At 41.7% G+C, this 19,043-nt stretch overlaps 1 protein-coding gene across 2 annotated transcripts in view; it reads left to right on the forward strand.

Annotated features, from left to right (window-relative positions):
- Nucleotides 1-19,043, forward strand: part of LOC140199142 (rho GTPase-activating protein 6) — a 565,740-nt gene that overhangs the window by 209,096 nt on the left and 337,601 nt on the right. Inside the window, exon 1 of one of the 2 annotated variants that reach the window (XM_072260739.1) lies at nucleotides 4,248-4,270. The exons of the other annotated variant lie outside the window; for it this stretch is intronic. Within the exon in view, the coding sequence (XP_072116840.1) occupies nucleotides 4,268-4,270 (3 nt within the window). The 5' untranslated portion in view covers nucleotides 4,248-4,267. Of the gene's footprint in view, nucleotides 1-4,247; nucleotides 4,271-19,043 lie in introns of those variants that run through there. 2 annotated transcript variants of the gene reach the window in all.

Below are 19,043 nucleotides of genomic sequence, written 5' to 3' on the forward strand. Positions count from 1 at the left end.
TCCTGCCTATCCCCTCCCTGCCTCTCCTCCCCCACCCCTTTATCCTTCCCCTTACTGGTTTTTCAGCTGGAACCTTCCAGCCTTCTCCTTCCCACCCTCCCCTTACCTTCTTTATAGGGCCTCTGCCCCTTCGCTCTTCAGTCCTGACGAAGGGTTCCGGCCCGAAAGGTCGGCCGATCTTTTCCACGGATGCTGCCCGACCCACTGAGTTCCTCCAGCGTGTTGTGAGTGTTCCAGTATTTTCAGATATCTGACATCTGCAATACTTCGCAGTTGGGTGTAGAACTGCTTGTCCACCTCTTCAGACTGGATGTTTGTTAAGAGGCACAGTGGCTCTTTATCCTCAGTTACTTTTCAGCTAATTTTAGATTATGAAGACACACAGTCCTCATTTATTGTCATTTAGTAATGCATGCATTAAGAAATTATACAATATTTAGACACAGATCTATGAAATGACCCTACACTCTTCCCCATAGTTGGACTGCACAAGCACTTGGAAACTGGACACTAACACAAACAGCAATCAGCAAAGCTAAACTCTAAAAGAGAGCCTTTAGATCAGGAGACAAAGAGGAATTGAAACATGTGCAGAGGGAACGAAAGGAGAAGATCAAGGTGGCTAAAGAGGAACACAGGAGAGAGCTGGAGAACAAGCTTGGGCAGAGTAGCACACAGGAGATGTGGAGAGGCATGAAGAACATCACTGGCTTCAATCAGCCTAGCTGTAGAGCCTCAGAATACAGCCATGAATGGGCTAATGGTTTATCTAATTCTTCAATGGGTTTGACAATTACTCTCCTGTTCAGCACATCAGTCCAGGTGTCGAGGCACCCAATGCTCTCTCAACACTAATGCCTTCCCTCCCCCCTCCGGTTCAACACGGGGATGAACAACACAGGCTACCACTGTCTACATCCCTTCCTTGCCCTGCACCTACCATCCACACCTCCACATACCGACTGCTATCATCCTGACCTTCACCTCACCCAGCCCCCGCCTTCCACCAACTCCCCAGTTATCATGGACTCACCTTCACTACTGAGCGGGTGAGAAAGAGAAGGGCTCTGGGGAAACTCAGACATGGGCAAAGCATTGGGTCTGGATGATGTGAACCCCGTGGTTCTGAAGGAGTGTGCTGAGCAGCCATGTGGAATTCTCCAGCTCATTTTCAACTTCAATCTCAGCCTGGAAAGGGCCCCGACTGTGTGGAAAACATTATGTGTGGTCCCAGTATTCAAGAAGGGCCGACCAAAAGCCTTGAATGACTACCGTCCAGTGGCCCTGACATCACACATTGTTAAGACCCTAGAGAGGCTGGTCCTGGCTCACCTCCGACCCCTGGTCAGATCAGCCCTCGATCCCCTGCAGTTTGCCTACCAGGAGCACATTGGAGTTGACGATGCTGTCATCTACCTGCTGAACAGAGCCTACTCCCATCTGGATAAGCAGGGCAGCACTGTGAGGATCATGTTTTCTGATTTCTCAAGTACCTTCAATACCATGCAGCCCTCATTGCTGGGGGCAAAGCTCTGTTCAATGCAGATTGGCACTTCCGTTGTATCCTGGATAATGGACTACCTGACTGGCAGACCACAGTTTGTGCAGCTTTAGAGCTGTGTGTCAGACATTGCGATGAGCACCCATCAGGACACTGTATTGGCTCCCTTCCTGTTTACCCTGTATACCTCGGATTTTAGATACAACACTGAGTCATGTCATCTGCAGAAATTCTCTGAAGATTCAGCAACAGTTGGCTGTATAAAGGGAGGTTGGGAGGATGAATACAAGGCCCCAGTGGAGGACTTTGTCAAATAGGGCAAGCTGTATCTCAACATCAGTACGACAAAGGAGATGGTGATGGACTTTAGGAAGACTAAGCCTGCATTGCTGCCTGTTACTATTAGTGGTGAGGACGTGGATGTGGTGAGGACCCACAAGTATCTGGTGGTGCTCCTGGATGACAGACTTGAGTGGAGAACCAACCCAGGCTGTATACAAGAAAGGTCAGTGTCACCTCTACTTCCTGAAGAATGAGGTCCTTTGGAGTATGCAGGCCTCACCTTCATGTTCTACCAGTCTGTTGTTGCAAGTACAATCTTCTATGTGGTAGTGTACTGGGGCAATGACATCTACACGGGTGATGCCAACAGGCTGAATAAACTGACTAGAAAGGCTGGCTGTGTTGTAGGAGTCAAACTGGACACACTGAATGCTGGGGTAAAACAAAGGACCCTCGGATAATCTTGGCAATTCTGGACAATGTTTCTCACGCTCTGCATGGCTCCTTGGCTGAACAAAGGAGCAATTTTAGTAACAGACAAAGAAAGCTGTACTGCTCCTAAGAGCGCTATATGAGGTCATTCTTACCCTCAACCATTAGACTCTATAATGAATCAACCTTTAGCTGGGGAAGTGATGACCCTCCTGTTAGACTGTTTGAGGTAACTTTTTTTTTATTCTTTCTTACTTCCCTTCCAATATTTGTATATCTGTGCACTTGTAATGCTTCTGTGACATGGAAATTTTCTTTGGGATCAATAAAGTCTCTATCTATTGCGGTTCTACATTTTTTCTGTGTTTTTGGTTGAAAGATGGTTATGAAGGATGAATATGGTGGGGATATCTAAATGGGGGTTCACAGTCCCAAAATAAGCAGTCGGCCATTCATGATTGAGATAAGAAGAAATCACTTCACCCAATAAACCTTTGGAATTGTCTATCCAGGATGGTTATGCAGCCTCAGTTCTAATTCACAGCAAATATCTATTGAATTTCAGATATCAAGGAAATCAAAAGGTACGGGATTGGTACAGGGTAGTCAGAATCAGATTCAGGTTTAATATCACCAGCACGTTGTGAAATTTGTTGCAACAACAATACAATGCAATACATAACAAAAGAAAAAATACTGTAAATTTTAGTGTGTGTATATATATAAAAAATAGAGTAGTTAAATTAAATAAATAGTGCAAAAATAGAAATAAAAAAATAGAGAGAGTGTTCATGGATTCATTTTCCATTCAGAGATCGGTTGACAGAGGGGAAGAAGCTGTTCCTGAATCGTTGAGTGTGTGCCTTCAGACACCTGTACCTCTTCCCTGATGATAGCAATGAGAACAAGGCGTGATCTGGGTGATGGGGGTCCTTAATGAGGGATGCTGCCATTTGAGTCTTCACTCCTTGAAGATGTCCTGGGAACTAAGGATGGCCATGATGGAGCTGAAACTTGCAAGTGTCTTTGGTGACATATCAAATCTCCTCAAACTCCTAATGAAATATAGCTGCTGCCATGTTGGGTCCAGGTTAGATCACCAAAGATATGGACACCCAGGAAATTGAAAGTAATGCTGAAATCAAAGGTTACCCATAATACTAACTGGCAAACAATATGCAAGGGACCAAAGGCCCTTCCCCCTCCCGCTTCTGTTTCTAATGTTCAAGCAATTTTATATGTGACAGCTTTGTCCAGCAATATCATAATGTCAGCAGCATAACACGTGGCTCTGGCATTGAATTCCAGTTTAAAGTTCTGACAGGTGTCGAAAGACAGGTCTAAAAACATCCGTGTATGCATTAGCTGCAGGGACCTTCTACAGTAGAAGGCAACACCTCGAGTCCAACAGAAAAGTGACAGAAACAATTTGAATTGCAAAGGTACAGTGGTGGCACCCTGGGGAGCAATGTTTCCAAAATCAGGCAGGTAGTGCAGCTGTTATGGTTGTTTATTTACATGTTGAATCAAATGGGTCCACATCGATGGATCACAGATTGTCTGAATGCAGAAGCAATGAGGCCTGTGTAGTTTGGAGTTTGCCAATGGCCGGGTGTCATGTGGTTTTATATATTTTTAATATTTTACTGGTAGCCTTGTTCTCTGCCACGGAGAGATCCTGCAATTATTTTCTATGTAGATTATGAATAACATGTTTGATTTCATTTTCCTAAAATATTCTGTTGTGGTGAGCTGAAAATGGTATTTCATTTCCAACTTGGTTTATAGGCATTTTCAATTTTAAAAGTAGTCAGCAAGTTCCAGTTTAGACTTTTTCCAAAATGCCCATGTGCAGCATCGACCATGACTCATTGTTTTGGTGACTTGGCTCTGTTGTGGGGTTGTGACTTTGAGTCACACATTAGAGACAGGGTTGTGAAGTAGCCTGCCTACTCTCAGATTTACTGCACAGAACCGACAGCTGCTGAGGAGCACTGCTTATCTGCCACCAAGCAAACTGCCTTTGGACTCTGGAAGACGCAGGATCAGAAGATGGTAAGACAGTAGCTTTACATATATATAGGTAAATTAATTCATTTTTCTGGACATAGACGTTGCTATCAAGGCGAACATTCATTACCCATAAGATATTTGATCTTATGGAACTGTTGCAGTGCGTTGTGGTGAAAATACAACTACAAAGTTCCTGGGGAGGCAGTTCTGGGATCTAGACCCCCAACAAGGAAGAACTCTCATACTTCCTAGTGTGGTTGATGGAATCTGCAATCTAATCCTTAGTGGGAAAGGTCATGGATTTTGGTGTAAGTTTCGTTGCTGTTGGTGTGGCCTAGCTTCAGGGAGGAGAGGGTTGGAATTCAGAATGGAAGGGCATAGTCTTAATATAAGAACAAGCTATTTTAGAATGAAATCAGGAAATGCAAGCGCAAGTGCAATGGAAATGTGGAATTAACCTAAATGTATGATGAGACTGCACTAAGAGTGACAGCTAAATGCAGTAAAGAGATCAGGGACATGAAGCTTAGGTGGAGATGCACATCCTCTGGGTCCAAACTTCATGTGTAGAGGGAAGGCTGCGTTTCACTGTGCTCTCTGTCAGTTTGAAGTGTCGCACAGAATGCAGTATTGCTTGATCACCTCACGCTCTACTACCCAGTGGATTTTCATCTCCTGTAAGCAGAAAATCCACGCTGTAAAAATCTGTAGTAATACTATAAAAATGTAAAATACTGCGAATGTCAATACAACAAATTCAGAATTAGGCAAATAAACACGAATAAATTATAAAAGGAAGAGATTTTACAGATGCTGGAAATCTTGAATGTGGACTCAAAATGCGGCAGGAACTCAGTAAATCTATGGATCCTGGAGTACCAACTCTATTGCCATTCTCTAGATATTATAATTTAGATCCCATTTGCTAATTAATCTTCCTTTCACTGGAGGTAGAATGTGGCTACTTTCTCTCATCATTCACCTGCTTCTCAATCTGAAGATTCTGAAAAATCTCCTGCCAAGAATGATTATCAGTTTTCCTTCCTTTCTGTCACTTACCACCTTCGACAATGTTGCCTTCCTATCTATCTGTCTTCATCTATCCTTCCAGATATTTTCCTTTCTTTAATAATACTTTGTTTTCCTGTCTTGGGGTATCTTCACTTCTGTCTTGCAGCTACAACCGTGGTTTACTAACTATTTTACACCAGTGCTGAATATCAAAATCCATCTTTCACATCATCTCTATCTCTCCAATTCATGATTAAAAATAATTATCCATTCGGCCTCCTCATCAACATTATCATGCAAGGGCAATTGAGCGAGCAATAATGCTACATTTACTGTATATAGAACGTCACTTGGGAACGCTCTGTGTGGCTCAGATCTCCATACGGCTGGATTAGGAATTCAATGAATGAAGAGCAGATGGATAGCAACTGGAGGTAGAGGAGAAAATTAGAAAAAAGGTGGTGTTGTGGGGTTGGGGGGATGGGTTAGTTGAAAGATGCAGGAAAATGGTCAGGAGATAGAGCAAAGAACCTCACAGCACAGGGACTGCGCCTTCTGCCATTATGTTGTGCTGATCTAATTAAATTAGTAATTAAAAACCTACTAAACTAGTTCCTTCAGCCTACACAAGTCTCTATGTCACCACTCTCTGCATATTCATGGGCTTACCTAAGAGTCTCTTAAACATCTCTATCGTATTTGCTCTATTACCACACCTGGGTCTGCAATCCAGGCACCCATCAATATGTGTAAAAAAATTTCATACATATCTCTCTTCAACCTATCCCTTTCTAACTTTAAATGCATGCCCCCTAGTATTAGACATTTTGATTCTGAGAAAGAGATACCAGATATCTACTCTATCTATGTCCCCCATAGTCTTAGAAACTTCTATTGCATCTACTGTCAGCCGCTCCAGAGCAAACAACTCAAATTTCCCCAACCTCTCCTTACTGCACATGCTCTCTAATCAAGGAAGCATTTGGGTAAACCTTTTCTGCACTCTCTCCAAGGTCTCCACTTACCAGTACTCCAGATGCAGCCTAACCAGATTGTCATAAAATCACAACAGAATTTCCTGATCTTTGAACTCAGTATCTTGACTAAAAAAGGCAAGCTCTGTCTTTTTCATTTCATCAACCTATTCAGCCATTTTCAAGGAGCTATGGACAGTGGACGTAGTGCGGATATAAGATTAGGGAGAGAAAATGGGAGGTTGAAATTGGAGCAGGAAATGATCAGGGAATGTCACTGTGTAAGATAGATGGATGGCTGTGGGGGCTGGGTGGGGGAGTCTGTTGCATACCGTACTGGCCCAAGAAGAGGACCTCAATGAAAAATACCAGCTAGACCTTGTTAAGGTAGCAGACTTGTCAAAACATTTGGCAGACCCAACTCACCCCAGCTGGACAACTCGCCAGGGAATTCCAACAGGATGAGTTAAACTTGTTAATGTATGTTTGACATGGAAATCATCGAAGAAATGCTGAAAAGAAACAATAAAATTTGGAACAATTTCCCTTTTGTATGGGGTCACTAATAACAGTTCATTTGTTCTTCTTGCCTCTGTGTTGAGCAAATGCGTTGTGAATCGGACTGTGGGAAGTGAGGGTTACCCATATTATTTTCTGAAATGCCGGCTTACATTTACTGTCCACGTTTCTGTTTAACATGATGACACCTGAATGTTTTAAATTCTTGTTTTGATGTGGGCAGCTGATGTCATTGAACTTCCTCAGCTCCACTGTTGAAGTCACAGTGAATGCTATCACTACAAATACACTAAACAGATAAATGAGTTGTTCAATTTAAATGCTTTGAAAGACCTTCAAGATGGCTGTATTTCTGTAGATGACAGCCAGGAAAAACTGCTGATCAGCTTTTCACAAAGAGGTAAAGATTCAATTAAGTTTTGTTAGTTAATGTGTTGTTTAATATGATAAGATTGATTCCTGTAACATTTTTGTGATACCAAAAAAGTTCAGAGAAAATTTATAAGGATGTTGCCAGGACTGGAGAACCTGCGTAAAATGGAAAGATTGAATAGGTTAGGGCTTTATTCCTTGGAACACAGAAGACTGAGGGGAAATGTGACAGATGTATACAAAATTATGAGGATTATAGATAAGATGAATGCAAGCAGTCTTTTTCCATTGAGGTTGGATGAGGCTACAACTAGAGGTCATGGGTTGAGGGAAAAGTGAAAAGTTTAAGGAGAACAAGAGAAGAAACTTCATCACTCAGAGGGTCATGAGGGTGTGGAACGAGCTGCCAGTGCAAGTGGTGCCTGCAAACACTATTTCAATGTTACGGAGAAGTTTGGATAGGTACATGAATGGTAGGATATGGAGGGCTATGGTGCAAGTGCAGGTCGATGGGTGTAGGCAAATTAAATGGTTTGGCATGGATCAGTTGGGCCAAAGGACCTATTTCCATGTTTCACTTTTCTATGACTACTTTGGTGTTACTTTGAAAGAATAAAGAGAATTCAGTATGACCACAATGTTCTGGTGAAAACTTTCAGCATGCTTGTTACTGACACCACTAAGGTTTGCAGGGATGAAGTCTAAATGGGAAAGCAGAAAATGAATCTTTAGTGACATGTTGCACTTCATGGTTTTGTATGCTTGAAACATGTTGTCAAACAGCTGCACGTAGTTTGGTGATCAGTAGTTGCCAAGAAAATTTTCAACATCCTTGAATGCCTCCATGTAATTTTCTCTTGTCCCACTAGAAGTTCTTTGAGTTGCTTGTCATTAATGACCTTTTTGATTTGTGAACCAACAGAAATGCCTTCCTTATTCTTGACATCAGTTATTCTGACTTGAATTATGAAATGAAATAGTATATATAGGCAACCTAAAAAAAAGTGCGTGATAGAGAAATTCCTGGTGATTTTCATGATCAGCTCCCCAAAATCCATAAGATACACCCAAACGTTTTCAGGAAGCAAAATCTTTGTTGTCCAGTGTAATCAAACACGTAGAGCATCTAGAGTCTCATATTGGACATTTTGGCTCTGAGAGGCGTTACTGAACGAAATAAGTTTCAACAATAATTCAGTAGCAGATTGATTTTTAAAAATGATTAATTGAATTTAAACTCCAAAGCTGCAATGATGGGTTTGACACAAACATGAGAAAATCTGCAGATGCTGGAAATCCAAAGCAACACACACAAGATGCTGGAGGAATTCAGCAGGTCAGGCAGCGTCTATGAAAATGAATAAACAGGTGACGTTTTGGACCGAGACCCTTCAACAGCACTCTGAGTGGGTCCTGAAGAAGGGTCTCGGCCTGAAACATCGACTGTACTCTTTTCTGGCCTGCTGAGTTCTTCGGGCGTTTTGTGCTTTGCCTATGATGGCCTTGAACTCAGGTCTATGTCTTGTTATTCCATTAATTTAACTGCTGTACTGCCGGTTGCTGTATTTTAGTTTAAAGGTTGGTTGGTCATACAGAATCTGCAGTGTGCTAGTTGAGCAGGGATCACAATGCCGAGTTTAATGGCAAGGCGTCAATCAAACTGGTTTGCCCCAGTCATTATTAAGCTTGTTGAATGTTACTGTGGCTGCACCCATCTAAGTGAGTGGTAAATGTTTCATTACACTTCTGGCTTGAACCTCAGAGATAGTGTAGGGGTCAGGAGGTGATCTCTTTGGCAGAGTATTCCGTGTCTGTCCACAACAATGGAGTTATTTATGAATGGCTGGCTCTTTTACATCTCCATTCAGTGAAGACCCCCAAAGATCTTGTCAATGGGAAACTGGATGACAAGTTGCTGCTGAAAGTCAGTGCAGAGTGATTGGTGTAAACTTGCCATTCACTTGTGATGTTTATCAAATATTGCCCACAAACTGACTGATGTCCTGAAGTAGTGAGCGATACAATTTAAAAAGAAGCCTTTTTGTCCTTTTGTCTTGGACTGTTGGGAATCAGATTAGAAGCGAGAGTATTTTTCAGAAAGCAAGCCTGTGCTGCAGGAAAGGTAACAAAGGGGGAAAGTAGCAAGAGGGTAGCAGATAAAATAAATGATGGGAAAACGTGAGGTTATCCATTACCATACAAAGAGCAAAAATACACACTACAATGTAAACAATAAGGAACTAGTAAATGTGGGTGTACAGAGAGAACTTGCTGCATCATTTCATGAGGCACATAAGCATGCAGGTCTCACAAACAATAAGTTAGACAAATGGCAAGTTGACCTTTGTGGCAAGATAGTTGGAGTACAACAGGTAAGGAAACCTTGCTGAAGTTGTACAATGTTTTATTACGATCTCTGTGCTGTTTAAGCCTCTATGCTTAAATCCAGTTAGGTTTATCTTAGAGTTGGTGCACTGTAGATCTACATTGGACGAGGAGTGGTCCTGGGAGAGAATACTGTATATAAGATTATCCCTGGAGATTAGGAAAATAAAACCTGCGCTGAAGTTTTCTCAAGTGGAAGACAATAGAGTATTGTATAGAATTATTGGTAGTAGATAAGAGAATCAACATGATGCTAAGAAAAAATGGCTTTATGGACTTGTATTCAAATCATTGACAGTTAATATTCAATTAGAAAGTCAAGTTGATCTTTATTGAAAAAGGATTTGAATAAAGAATAGGCACATCTTATTCCAATTACGTAGAGCCCTAGTGAGACTGCACCTGGAATAATGTGTACATGCCTGGACACACTACCCAAAGAAGGATATACTTGTGATTGAGGGAAGCTTCACTAATTTAATCATATAGGAGATTTGCCATAAGAGGAGAAGCTAAGCAGATTTGGTTGGTCCTCTCTTGTGTTGAGAAGAATGGGAAGTAATCCCATTGAAATATTGAAAATTGTTATGGGACCTGACAGGGCAGATGCTTGCCCTGGCTTGGGTGTCTACTTCCAGAAGTCAAAGCTTCAATTAAAGGGGTGACCTTTGGGAAATGAGATGAGATGAACTATCTCCACTTAAAGCTTTGTGAATCTTTAGAATTCTCTGTCTAAGAGGGCTGTGGTGGCTCAGCCACTGAGCATAGATTAGATTAGATTATGAGGACACGCCGTCCTCTTTTTATTGTCATTTAGTAATGCATGCATTAAGAAATGATACATTATTCCTCTGGTGTGATATCACAAAACACAGGACAGACCAAGACTGAAAAAACGAACAAAACCACATAATTATAACATATAGTTACAACAGTGCCTCAATAGCATAACTTGATGAAGAACAGACCGTGGCACAGTAAAAAGTTCAAAGTCTCTTGAATATCCCACATCTCACGCGGACGGGAGAAGGAAGAAAACTCTCCCTGCCATGCCCGACCACAGTCCGACTCTGAGTCGTCCGAAAACTTCGAGCCTCCGATCGGCCCTCCGACACCGAGTGCCGAGCACCATCTCTATCCGAACGATTTGACCTCAATCTCGGTTACCAGCAGCAGGCAAAACCGGGGATTTGTCAAGGCAGAGGCCAAAATAGTTCCGTGTGCTTTGGGAATCAAGAAATGTGAGGTTTTGCGGTGAAGTGGCTCTGAATTAAAAGATCAACCATGATCTCGTTGAATGATTAGTTAGACACAAAGGGACAAATTGCCTCCCCCTGCTTTTCATAGGTTCTTGCTCAGGGAACAGACAATTTTGAAAGGCAAGCGAATCATCTCAAGTTCTATATCTGGATTAAGCAGTAAACATTCAAGGGAATTAACTCTCTTTGGAAGACCAATTTTTTTCTACATCCTTACATAATGGGTCAAGTGAGAAACAAGTACTAGAAATTCTTCTGTGCAGTGCACCTAATACTTCCCAACAAAGTCTTTGATACGCCTTTAACCACCAACAATACCTCCCAACCACTGCCCCATTACTCTTCTGATACCCTACAACAAACTCCCAATTACATCTCAGCTTCACACCTCCCACAATACAAGAAGGCAACCAGAGGTGCGGTGCGGGCCAGTTTTACTCACTGATCCGCGAAGTTTGCTCCGCTCTTTGCTGCACCATGGCTATGGCTGTGGGCCACCTCTGGGCTTTGTGTCTGTGAACTCTGCGGTGTTTTGCTGCTCTGTGTGATGAGCTGAGGTTGTGGGCCACCTCCGGCAGCACCAGGCTTCGGGTCTGTGGACTCACTTTCATTCTGACTGCTGTTGCTTGCTTTTATTGTTTGCATGATTTGTGTTTTTTTTTCCCCTCTCTCTGCACATTGGGTGTTTGTTGGTCTTTTTTTTAAACGGGTTCTTTTGGATTTTTTGTTTTCTGGCTGTCTTTAAGGAGACGAATCTCAAGGTTGTATGATCTATACATACTTTGATAATAGATGTACTTTGAACTTTGAACAAGTGCATATCTAACAACTCTTTCTCCAGTGCCTCATCTCCTACTCTCCCGGAGTGCACCTCTTGAAATTCCAGGTCCAGTACTGCCTTCCTCTACAATGCCACCCATGGAGCTAACAGACAAAGGCCTTTCCACACAATGTGCAGAGCCTATTCAATTGTGGAGAATCACCTGAACCTGTCAAAAACACTAGGATTTTGCTGCCAGGTGCCTTGTATGTAACTTACCCAAGCCCCTCCTCAATTACCCCCTTCTCTACTGCCATTTCAACCTGCTTTCCTGGTGCAGAGGTGTTTTTGTTTTGGAAATGTTGCAATGCCTTTTAATATCTGGGCTGATGGCATCAACACTCTCAATAGAAAACAACTGACTGTGACCCAGATTCTGGCCACAGGAAAAGAAGACAACCTTTTGTCTGAAGTGTTAATTCTTAGAATCTCACTGCACAGAGCTGTGAAAGACCTTCAGTCAGTCTTACTTTGCTGCTCTTTCCAAATAACTGAATTTTTTTTCCCTTTTCAAGTATATGGAAATGTCTTCTTTTATTCTTTAAAGGATGGCTTTCCCAAAGGTTTGCTACAAAAAGAAAATCTCATCTCTCCTGTTAACTGTATTAAAACTCTCTCTTTTGGCTACAACCCCACCTGCCTGGGAATAATTTCTAAATGCGTTTATGTGTTTACTCAATATCTCCCATTCTCCCTCACACAACTTGTTCCTAATAGAAAAGTTATTTAGACATAAAATTTCCCGTTTTGTATTTGCACAGTTTGTTCTCTTTTGTACATCAGTTGTTTGTCCGTCCTGCTGGGGTCAGTCCTCCATTGATTCTATTGTGCTTCTTTTATTTAGTTTGAACTTTAAAAATATGAGATAATGGTTTAAGAAACAATAAAAAGGTAAATTCATCTGTTCATATTTAAGCACAAACCATGTGGCAAGGGAATAATTAATCAGCAAATCATGAGCATTCTCCTTGACAAAATTTGGGCCAGAAGAGTACATTCCTAAACTCCACCTTCGGGTAATATCGTAAGTCCTGATGAAAGGTCTCGGCCTGAAACATCAACTGTACTCTTCTCCATAGACGCTGCCTGGCCTGCTGAGTTCCTCCAGCATTTTGTCTGTGTGTTGCTTTGGATTTCCAGCATCTGCAGATTTTCTTTTGTTTGTGATAGGTCAGGTAGGCCAGATTGAAATTAATTAAAAGAAGGAATGTTAGCTGCATCAAATAAGCAGTTTTATATCAATTCACAGCTGCACACAGTTTGTAACTCATTGAAATCTCCTTAGTATGTGTTCGGTGTGAATTCATATTGCAGCTTTCTCTACAGCTTGAAGAAGCATATCTGTTGTTTTGATCAGCTATGTGACAATCAGATCTTTTCTGATTTAGTGTCACTATTTGTATTTATTAACCATCCATTGACTTCTGTGCAGTCTTCTGTTCTTTTCACTGTGTTGTGGGTTATATTTTAGTATTAGCATAATTTAAATCTGTCCTCTACCACATTCCCCACCCCCATCTGTACATTTCCTTCCTGTCTCTATGATCAAGTTCCACATGTTCAAAAAATGAACAGTTAAAAGTTGCTGTCATCTCCAAAGTCTCAAGATTGTGCTTGTGAAGTGATTCAAATTGAGAACTTATAGGGAAACTCTCCCAAAAGGATTGTGCCAGTGTAAGTGTGTACTTTTCGCAATAAGTCATTCTACAACAGAAGATTTTCTAATTATGAAATAAGATATAGAATAAAGTTACCTCAGAAGTAGTTAGTAAGTTGTATTGCTGATCAGAAATCTGTGTTTCATTAAAAGGATGATAACAAAAATTCATAGCTTTTGAACGGCAGCCTTGGGAATTACAGTATATGTTCAAGAAAGCAGCTCGTTAGTGTCCAGTTGAATAATATCATCTCAATGCCAAGCCTCAGTTGCTCACCATTTCCATTGGGAGACCTTCTTGCCTCTCTACCACTCTCTCCTCCATTAGAGAAACATTTCAGGGTTTACTTTTCTCTCAAGCTTTCAATGCTTGACCTTGTTAATAGAGGAAATAGATTTAAGAATAAGGAAGCTATACTAAAGCCTTATTAAATCATATTCTATTCTGGGTGCAATATTTAAGAGGGCAGTGTTGCAGATCTAAAGGTTGATTATTCTCAAGACTATTAATTGTAACCTCAGGAGACCATTAGACACAGCACTATTACTCAAGAAAATAAATGATTATTGTGAAGGCTTTGGAGAAGATAAAGAAGGGGTTTTCTGTAACAGTGTCAGGGATGAGAGACTGCTTATTTGGATAGACTGGAGAAGGTATGATTGTCCTCCACAGACCAATAAAGTCAAGAGAGTATTTGCTCTCTTGAGACAAGCTTGTGGATGATTTTAAGTGGAAGAAAATAGATGGATTGTGCTTAGATGTGACTGGCAAAGGATCCATTGGTGATTTGTGGAAATGTGTGTTGTTATTTTTTTCTGTGAGTTATTGTGATCTCCTTAAGGGGATGTGGACCAAATGAAGACAAATGGTACTAGTTCATGAAGATGCCTTCGGATGCATGTAGTTGGATCTAGGGGCCTGTTTCTGTGTTGTCAAACTATGACTGTATAACTCTGTGATCTGGACTGAACTGTCTGAAAACATGTGGGAGCCAGATTCAATAGGAATCTTCGAAAGTGAATGCGATACAGTAAGCGAATTTTTAGAAAGATCTTATCATGCTAGGACAAGAAATGAAGTTGTGGTTTTATTCTACCAATTTGATAGCATTGGAATGACCTCCTCTGTGCAGGGATTCTATTCGCAATGCTTACTGCTGTTCCACCTCCTGTTTCTGCAAAATTCCTCAATGATGCTGTATAATAAAGAAGATACATGCATGCAAATTGCTCAAGATATATACTACCTCTGAGGAAAAGTGGATCCTATGTTACCAAAAACTGGTCTTTGCTCTTGTTACAGTTTTGAAATTACTAGAAATGATTCTGATGTGAGTTAGTTCCTATTGGGGTCTGACCAACACACTTTTCAAATTGGCCTCCTCTGGTCAACTTATAGTGCAAACCCATAATGGCTTGCAAAATCATTTGATACATTCACTGTGGTACTTTTTCTATTGCTTTCAAAGGCAGACTGTTCAAATGTTGTGGGACAGGGCTTCATAAAGATCATAAGCAATTTTATCTCCCTTTGTAGAGGTACAATAGTGGTAAAACTTTCTTGCTTCTGTGGGAACAAGCTTTCCCCGCAGAACAATGTACCTGTAGCAGCTCAGTGGTGTTGTCAGTAGAGCTGCTGCCAATCAGTTCCAGTGACCCAGTTTCAATCCTGGCCTTCCTCGATGGACTTCGCTTGCCCTCCTTGGGATCTCATGGGTTTTCATTGGTGCTCCAGTTCCCTCCCACAACCCAGTCATAAACTTTCGGCAGATTACTTGGCCGCTATAACTTGCTTTTAGTTTATAGGTGAATGGTAGAATCTATGGATCTGTGAGAATAGGTTACAAAGGAATATGGTGGGGTATTTTGCATTGTTCCATGAGCCAGCATAGTTTCCTTCTTCTATGTCATAGGGAAATATGGAATCCAGTCTTTCTCTACATCACAGGGCCACACTTTGAAATAATTTAGATGTATTGGAATGTATCTTTTCCTCGGCTTTCTTTTGGGCCAATGTCAGTTCACAGTTTTCTGCTGCAAAAACTGAGCTACCTGCACAACATCCCACTTGAAAAGCTTTTATTTCCGAGTTTGTCATGGCAACAAATTTATTCTTCACGCAGCCTGAAATGAAAGGTCTGCCGAGTGTTAGAGTCCAAGGGCTCCCCAACATAATAGGTATGAAAAACAGTGACGAGGTAACCAATTGCATTGCCTTTGTAATCTAATCATGGTACAACACTACACCTACTATCATAGCAAGTTACTGTGTTAGGCTTATCCTTTGAAAAACTGGCTTCCACATGTTGTCAATTAAGAGTCAAATCATGCCCATGAAATGATACAGAAAATGACAATCTGAGTCCCCCACCAGTGATATCTCACCAGAAGCTCAACAGGACCAACCACGTGTACACCATGGTGATAATTCCTACTGTTGCCTGTAAGGAGTTAGCATGTTGTCCCCGTGACCACGTGGGTTTTGTCTGGGTGCTCCAGATTTCTCCCACAGTCCAAAGATGTACCTATTGGTAGATTAATAGGTCACTGTAAATTGTCCTGTGATTAGGCTAGATTTAAATTGGGGTATTGCTGGGCAGTGTGGCACACAGGGCCTATTCTGCACTGTAACTCAATAAATAAATAACTTCCAGGGCTGGGTATTCCATGGCAAATGTCTTCCCACCTAACACTTCAAGATTTTGAAAATATTGAAAAGTGACAAATCACAAGTGTGCTTGAAAACCCTACGCATGCCTGGATGATTATAGCACCAACCACTCTCAAAAATCTTCAACAGAACCTCCAAGACAGAACACCCCACTTGCTTGGCATCTCATCCATCTCAGAATCAGAATCAGGTTTATTATCACCGGCATGTGTCGTGAAATTTGTTAACTTAGCAGCAGCAGTTCAATGCAATACATAATATAGAAAAAAAGAAAAGAAAATAATAATAATAATAAAAAACAAATAAATCAGTTACAGTAAATGTATAAAGAATAGATTAAAAATCATGCAAAAACAGAAATAATATATATTTAAAAAATGAGGTAGAGTTCAGGTGTTCAATGTCCATTTAGGAATCGGGTGGCAGAGGGGAAGAAGCTGTTCCTGAATCGCTGAGTGTGTGCCTTGAGGCTTCTGTATTTCCTACCTAATGGTAACCGTGAGAAAAAGGGAAGACCTGGGTGCTGGAAGTCGTTAATGATGGACGCTGCCTTTCTGAGACACTGCTCCCTGAAGGTGTCCTGGGTACCTTGTAGGCTAGTACCCAATACAGAGCCGACTAAATTTACAACATTCTGCAGCTTATTTCAGTCCTGTGCAGTGGCACCCCCCCCCCCCCCATACCAGACAGTGATGTGACCTGACAAAATGCTCTCCATGGTACATCTATAGAAGTTTTTGAGTGTATTTGTTGACATTTACCAAATCTCTTCAAACCCCTGATGAATTATAGTCATTGACTTGCCTTCTTTACAACTGCATCGATATGTTGGGACCAGGTTAGGTCCTCAGCTATCTTGACATCCAGGAACTTGAAACTCCTCACTTTCTCCACTTCTGATCCCTCTATGAGGATTGGTATGTGTTCCTTTGTCTTACCCTTCCTGAAGTCCACAATCAGTTCTTTTGTCTTACTGGCATTGGATGCTAGGTTGTTGCTGTGGCAACATTCCACTAGTTGGCATATCTCACTTGTGTACGCCCACTTGTCACCATCTGAGATTCTACCAACAATGGTTGTATCATTAGCAAGTTTATAGATGGTATTTGAGCTCTGCGTAGCTGCACAGTCATGGATATAGAGAGAGTAGAGCAGTTGGATAAGCACACACCCCTGAGGTGCGCCAGTGTTGATCGTCAATGAGGAGGAGATGTTATCACCAATCCGCACAGACTGTGGTCTTCCGGTTAGGAGGTCAAGGATCCAATTGCAGAGGGAGGTACAGAGGCCCAGGACTGTAACTTCTCAATCAGGGTTGTGGGAATGATGGTGTTAAATGCTGAGCTATTGTTGATGAACAGCATCCTGACATAGGTGTTTGTGTCTGTCCCAACATCTTCAGTGCAGAGTGACTGTAGTGTGCACCATCTACAAAATGCACTGAAGTTACTTGCCCAGTTTACACACCAGCAATAACACAGTAAAAGACCAGGGCAGCCTACACATGGGACACAACAATCTGCAGGTTCCCCTCTGAGTAACACACCATCCTGACTCAGAAATAAACACCAGTCCTTCATCATCGTTGGATATGAACCTGGCATTCCCCACTCAACGTCAGCTTGGAAGTACCTTCCAGTGGTTCAAGAGGGCAGCTCATCAGCACCTTCTCAAGGGTCATTAGTGATGGGCAATGAATGCTAACCTGGGACACACATATCCTGAAAATGATCTTTTTTTCAAAATGCAGAATTGAGAGGGGGATTGAGAGTGACTGGCCTCCTCCTATTCTAATCTTTCTGGTCTATAGACACATCATCTTCATTCTTCCCTGCATCTAAGGAGACTCCGATAAGAATTCAGAAGGCTGCTAATTTAAACCAGTTTATAATGCTTTTGTACTGGTTCATGTTGCCCTGCCCTTGAGGACATTTTTGAAATATTTGTGATTCATGCAATAAACTTAACTGTAAATCATTGGATTAATCTCTCAAAGCAGTGCAAACACAAGAAAAAGGCTAAGGCGTTGTTTGACAACATGCTACCCAGATAAGTGTGAGGTGGTTCACTTTGTTAGGTCACATATGATGGCAGAATATAGCATTAATGGTAAGACTCTTGGCAGTGTGGAGGATCAGAGAGATCTTGGAGTCTGAGTCCATAGGACACTCAAAGCTGCTGCGCAGGTTGACTGTGTGGTTAAGAAGGCATATGGTGTATTGGCCTTCATCAACCATGGGATTGAGTTTAAGAGCTGAGAGGTAATGTTACAGCAATATAGGACCCTGGTCAGACCCCACTTGGAGTACTGTGCTCAGTTCTGGTCACCTCACTACAGGAAGGATGCAGAAACTATAGAAAGGGTGCAGAGGAGATTTACAAGGATGTTGCCTGGATTGAGGAGCATGCCTTATGAGAATAGGTTGAGTGAACTAGGCCTTTTATCCTTGGAGCGACGGAGGATGAGCGATGACCTGATAGAGGTGTATAAGATGATGAGAGGCAGTGATCGTGTGGACAGTCAGAGGCTTTTTCCCAGGGGTGAAATGGCTAGCATGAGAGGACACAGTTTTAACGTGCTTGGAAGTAGGTACAGAGGAGATGTCATGGGTAAGTTTTTTACGCAGAGAGTGGTGAGTGCGTGGAATGGGCTGCTGGCGACGGTGGTGGAGGCGGATACGATGGGGTCTTTTAAGAGACTCCTGGATAGGTACATGGAGCTTAGAAAACTAGAGGGCTGTGGGTAACCCTGGGTAATTTCTAAAGTAAGTACATGTTCGGCACCTCATTGTGGACCGAAGGGCCTGTGTTGTGCCATAGGTTTTCTATGTTTCTAATGTAATTGTTCATTTATTGCAAAATTTTCAGACTGTAGATGCTGGAAATCTGAAATAAAACAGAAAATGTTGGAAACACTGCAGGCCAGACACCATGTGTGGAAGGAGAAACAGAATTAGCTCTTCTGATGCGAGACCTTTCATCAGATCAGAATCAGAATAAGGTTTACTATGCATATGTCTTGAAATTTGTTGCGCAGCAGTACAATGCAATACGTAATAGCAGAAAAATACTGTGAATTACCGTATGTATACAGATATTAAATAGTTAATTAAACAAGTAATGCAAAAGTATAAATAACGAGTAGAA

The sequence above is a fragment of the Mobula birostris genome, chromosome 6 (assembly GCF_030028105.1).
Source record: "Mobula birostris isolate sMobBir1 chromosome 6, sMobBir1.hap1, whole genome shotgun sequence".
Taxonomy (NCBI): Eukaryota; Metazoa; Chordata; class Chondrichthyes; order Myliobatiformes; family Myliobatidae; genus Mobula; species Mobula birostris.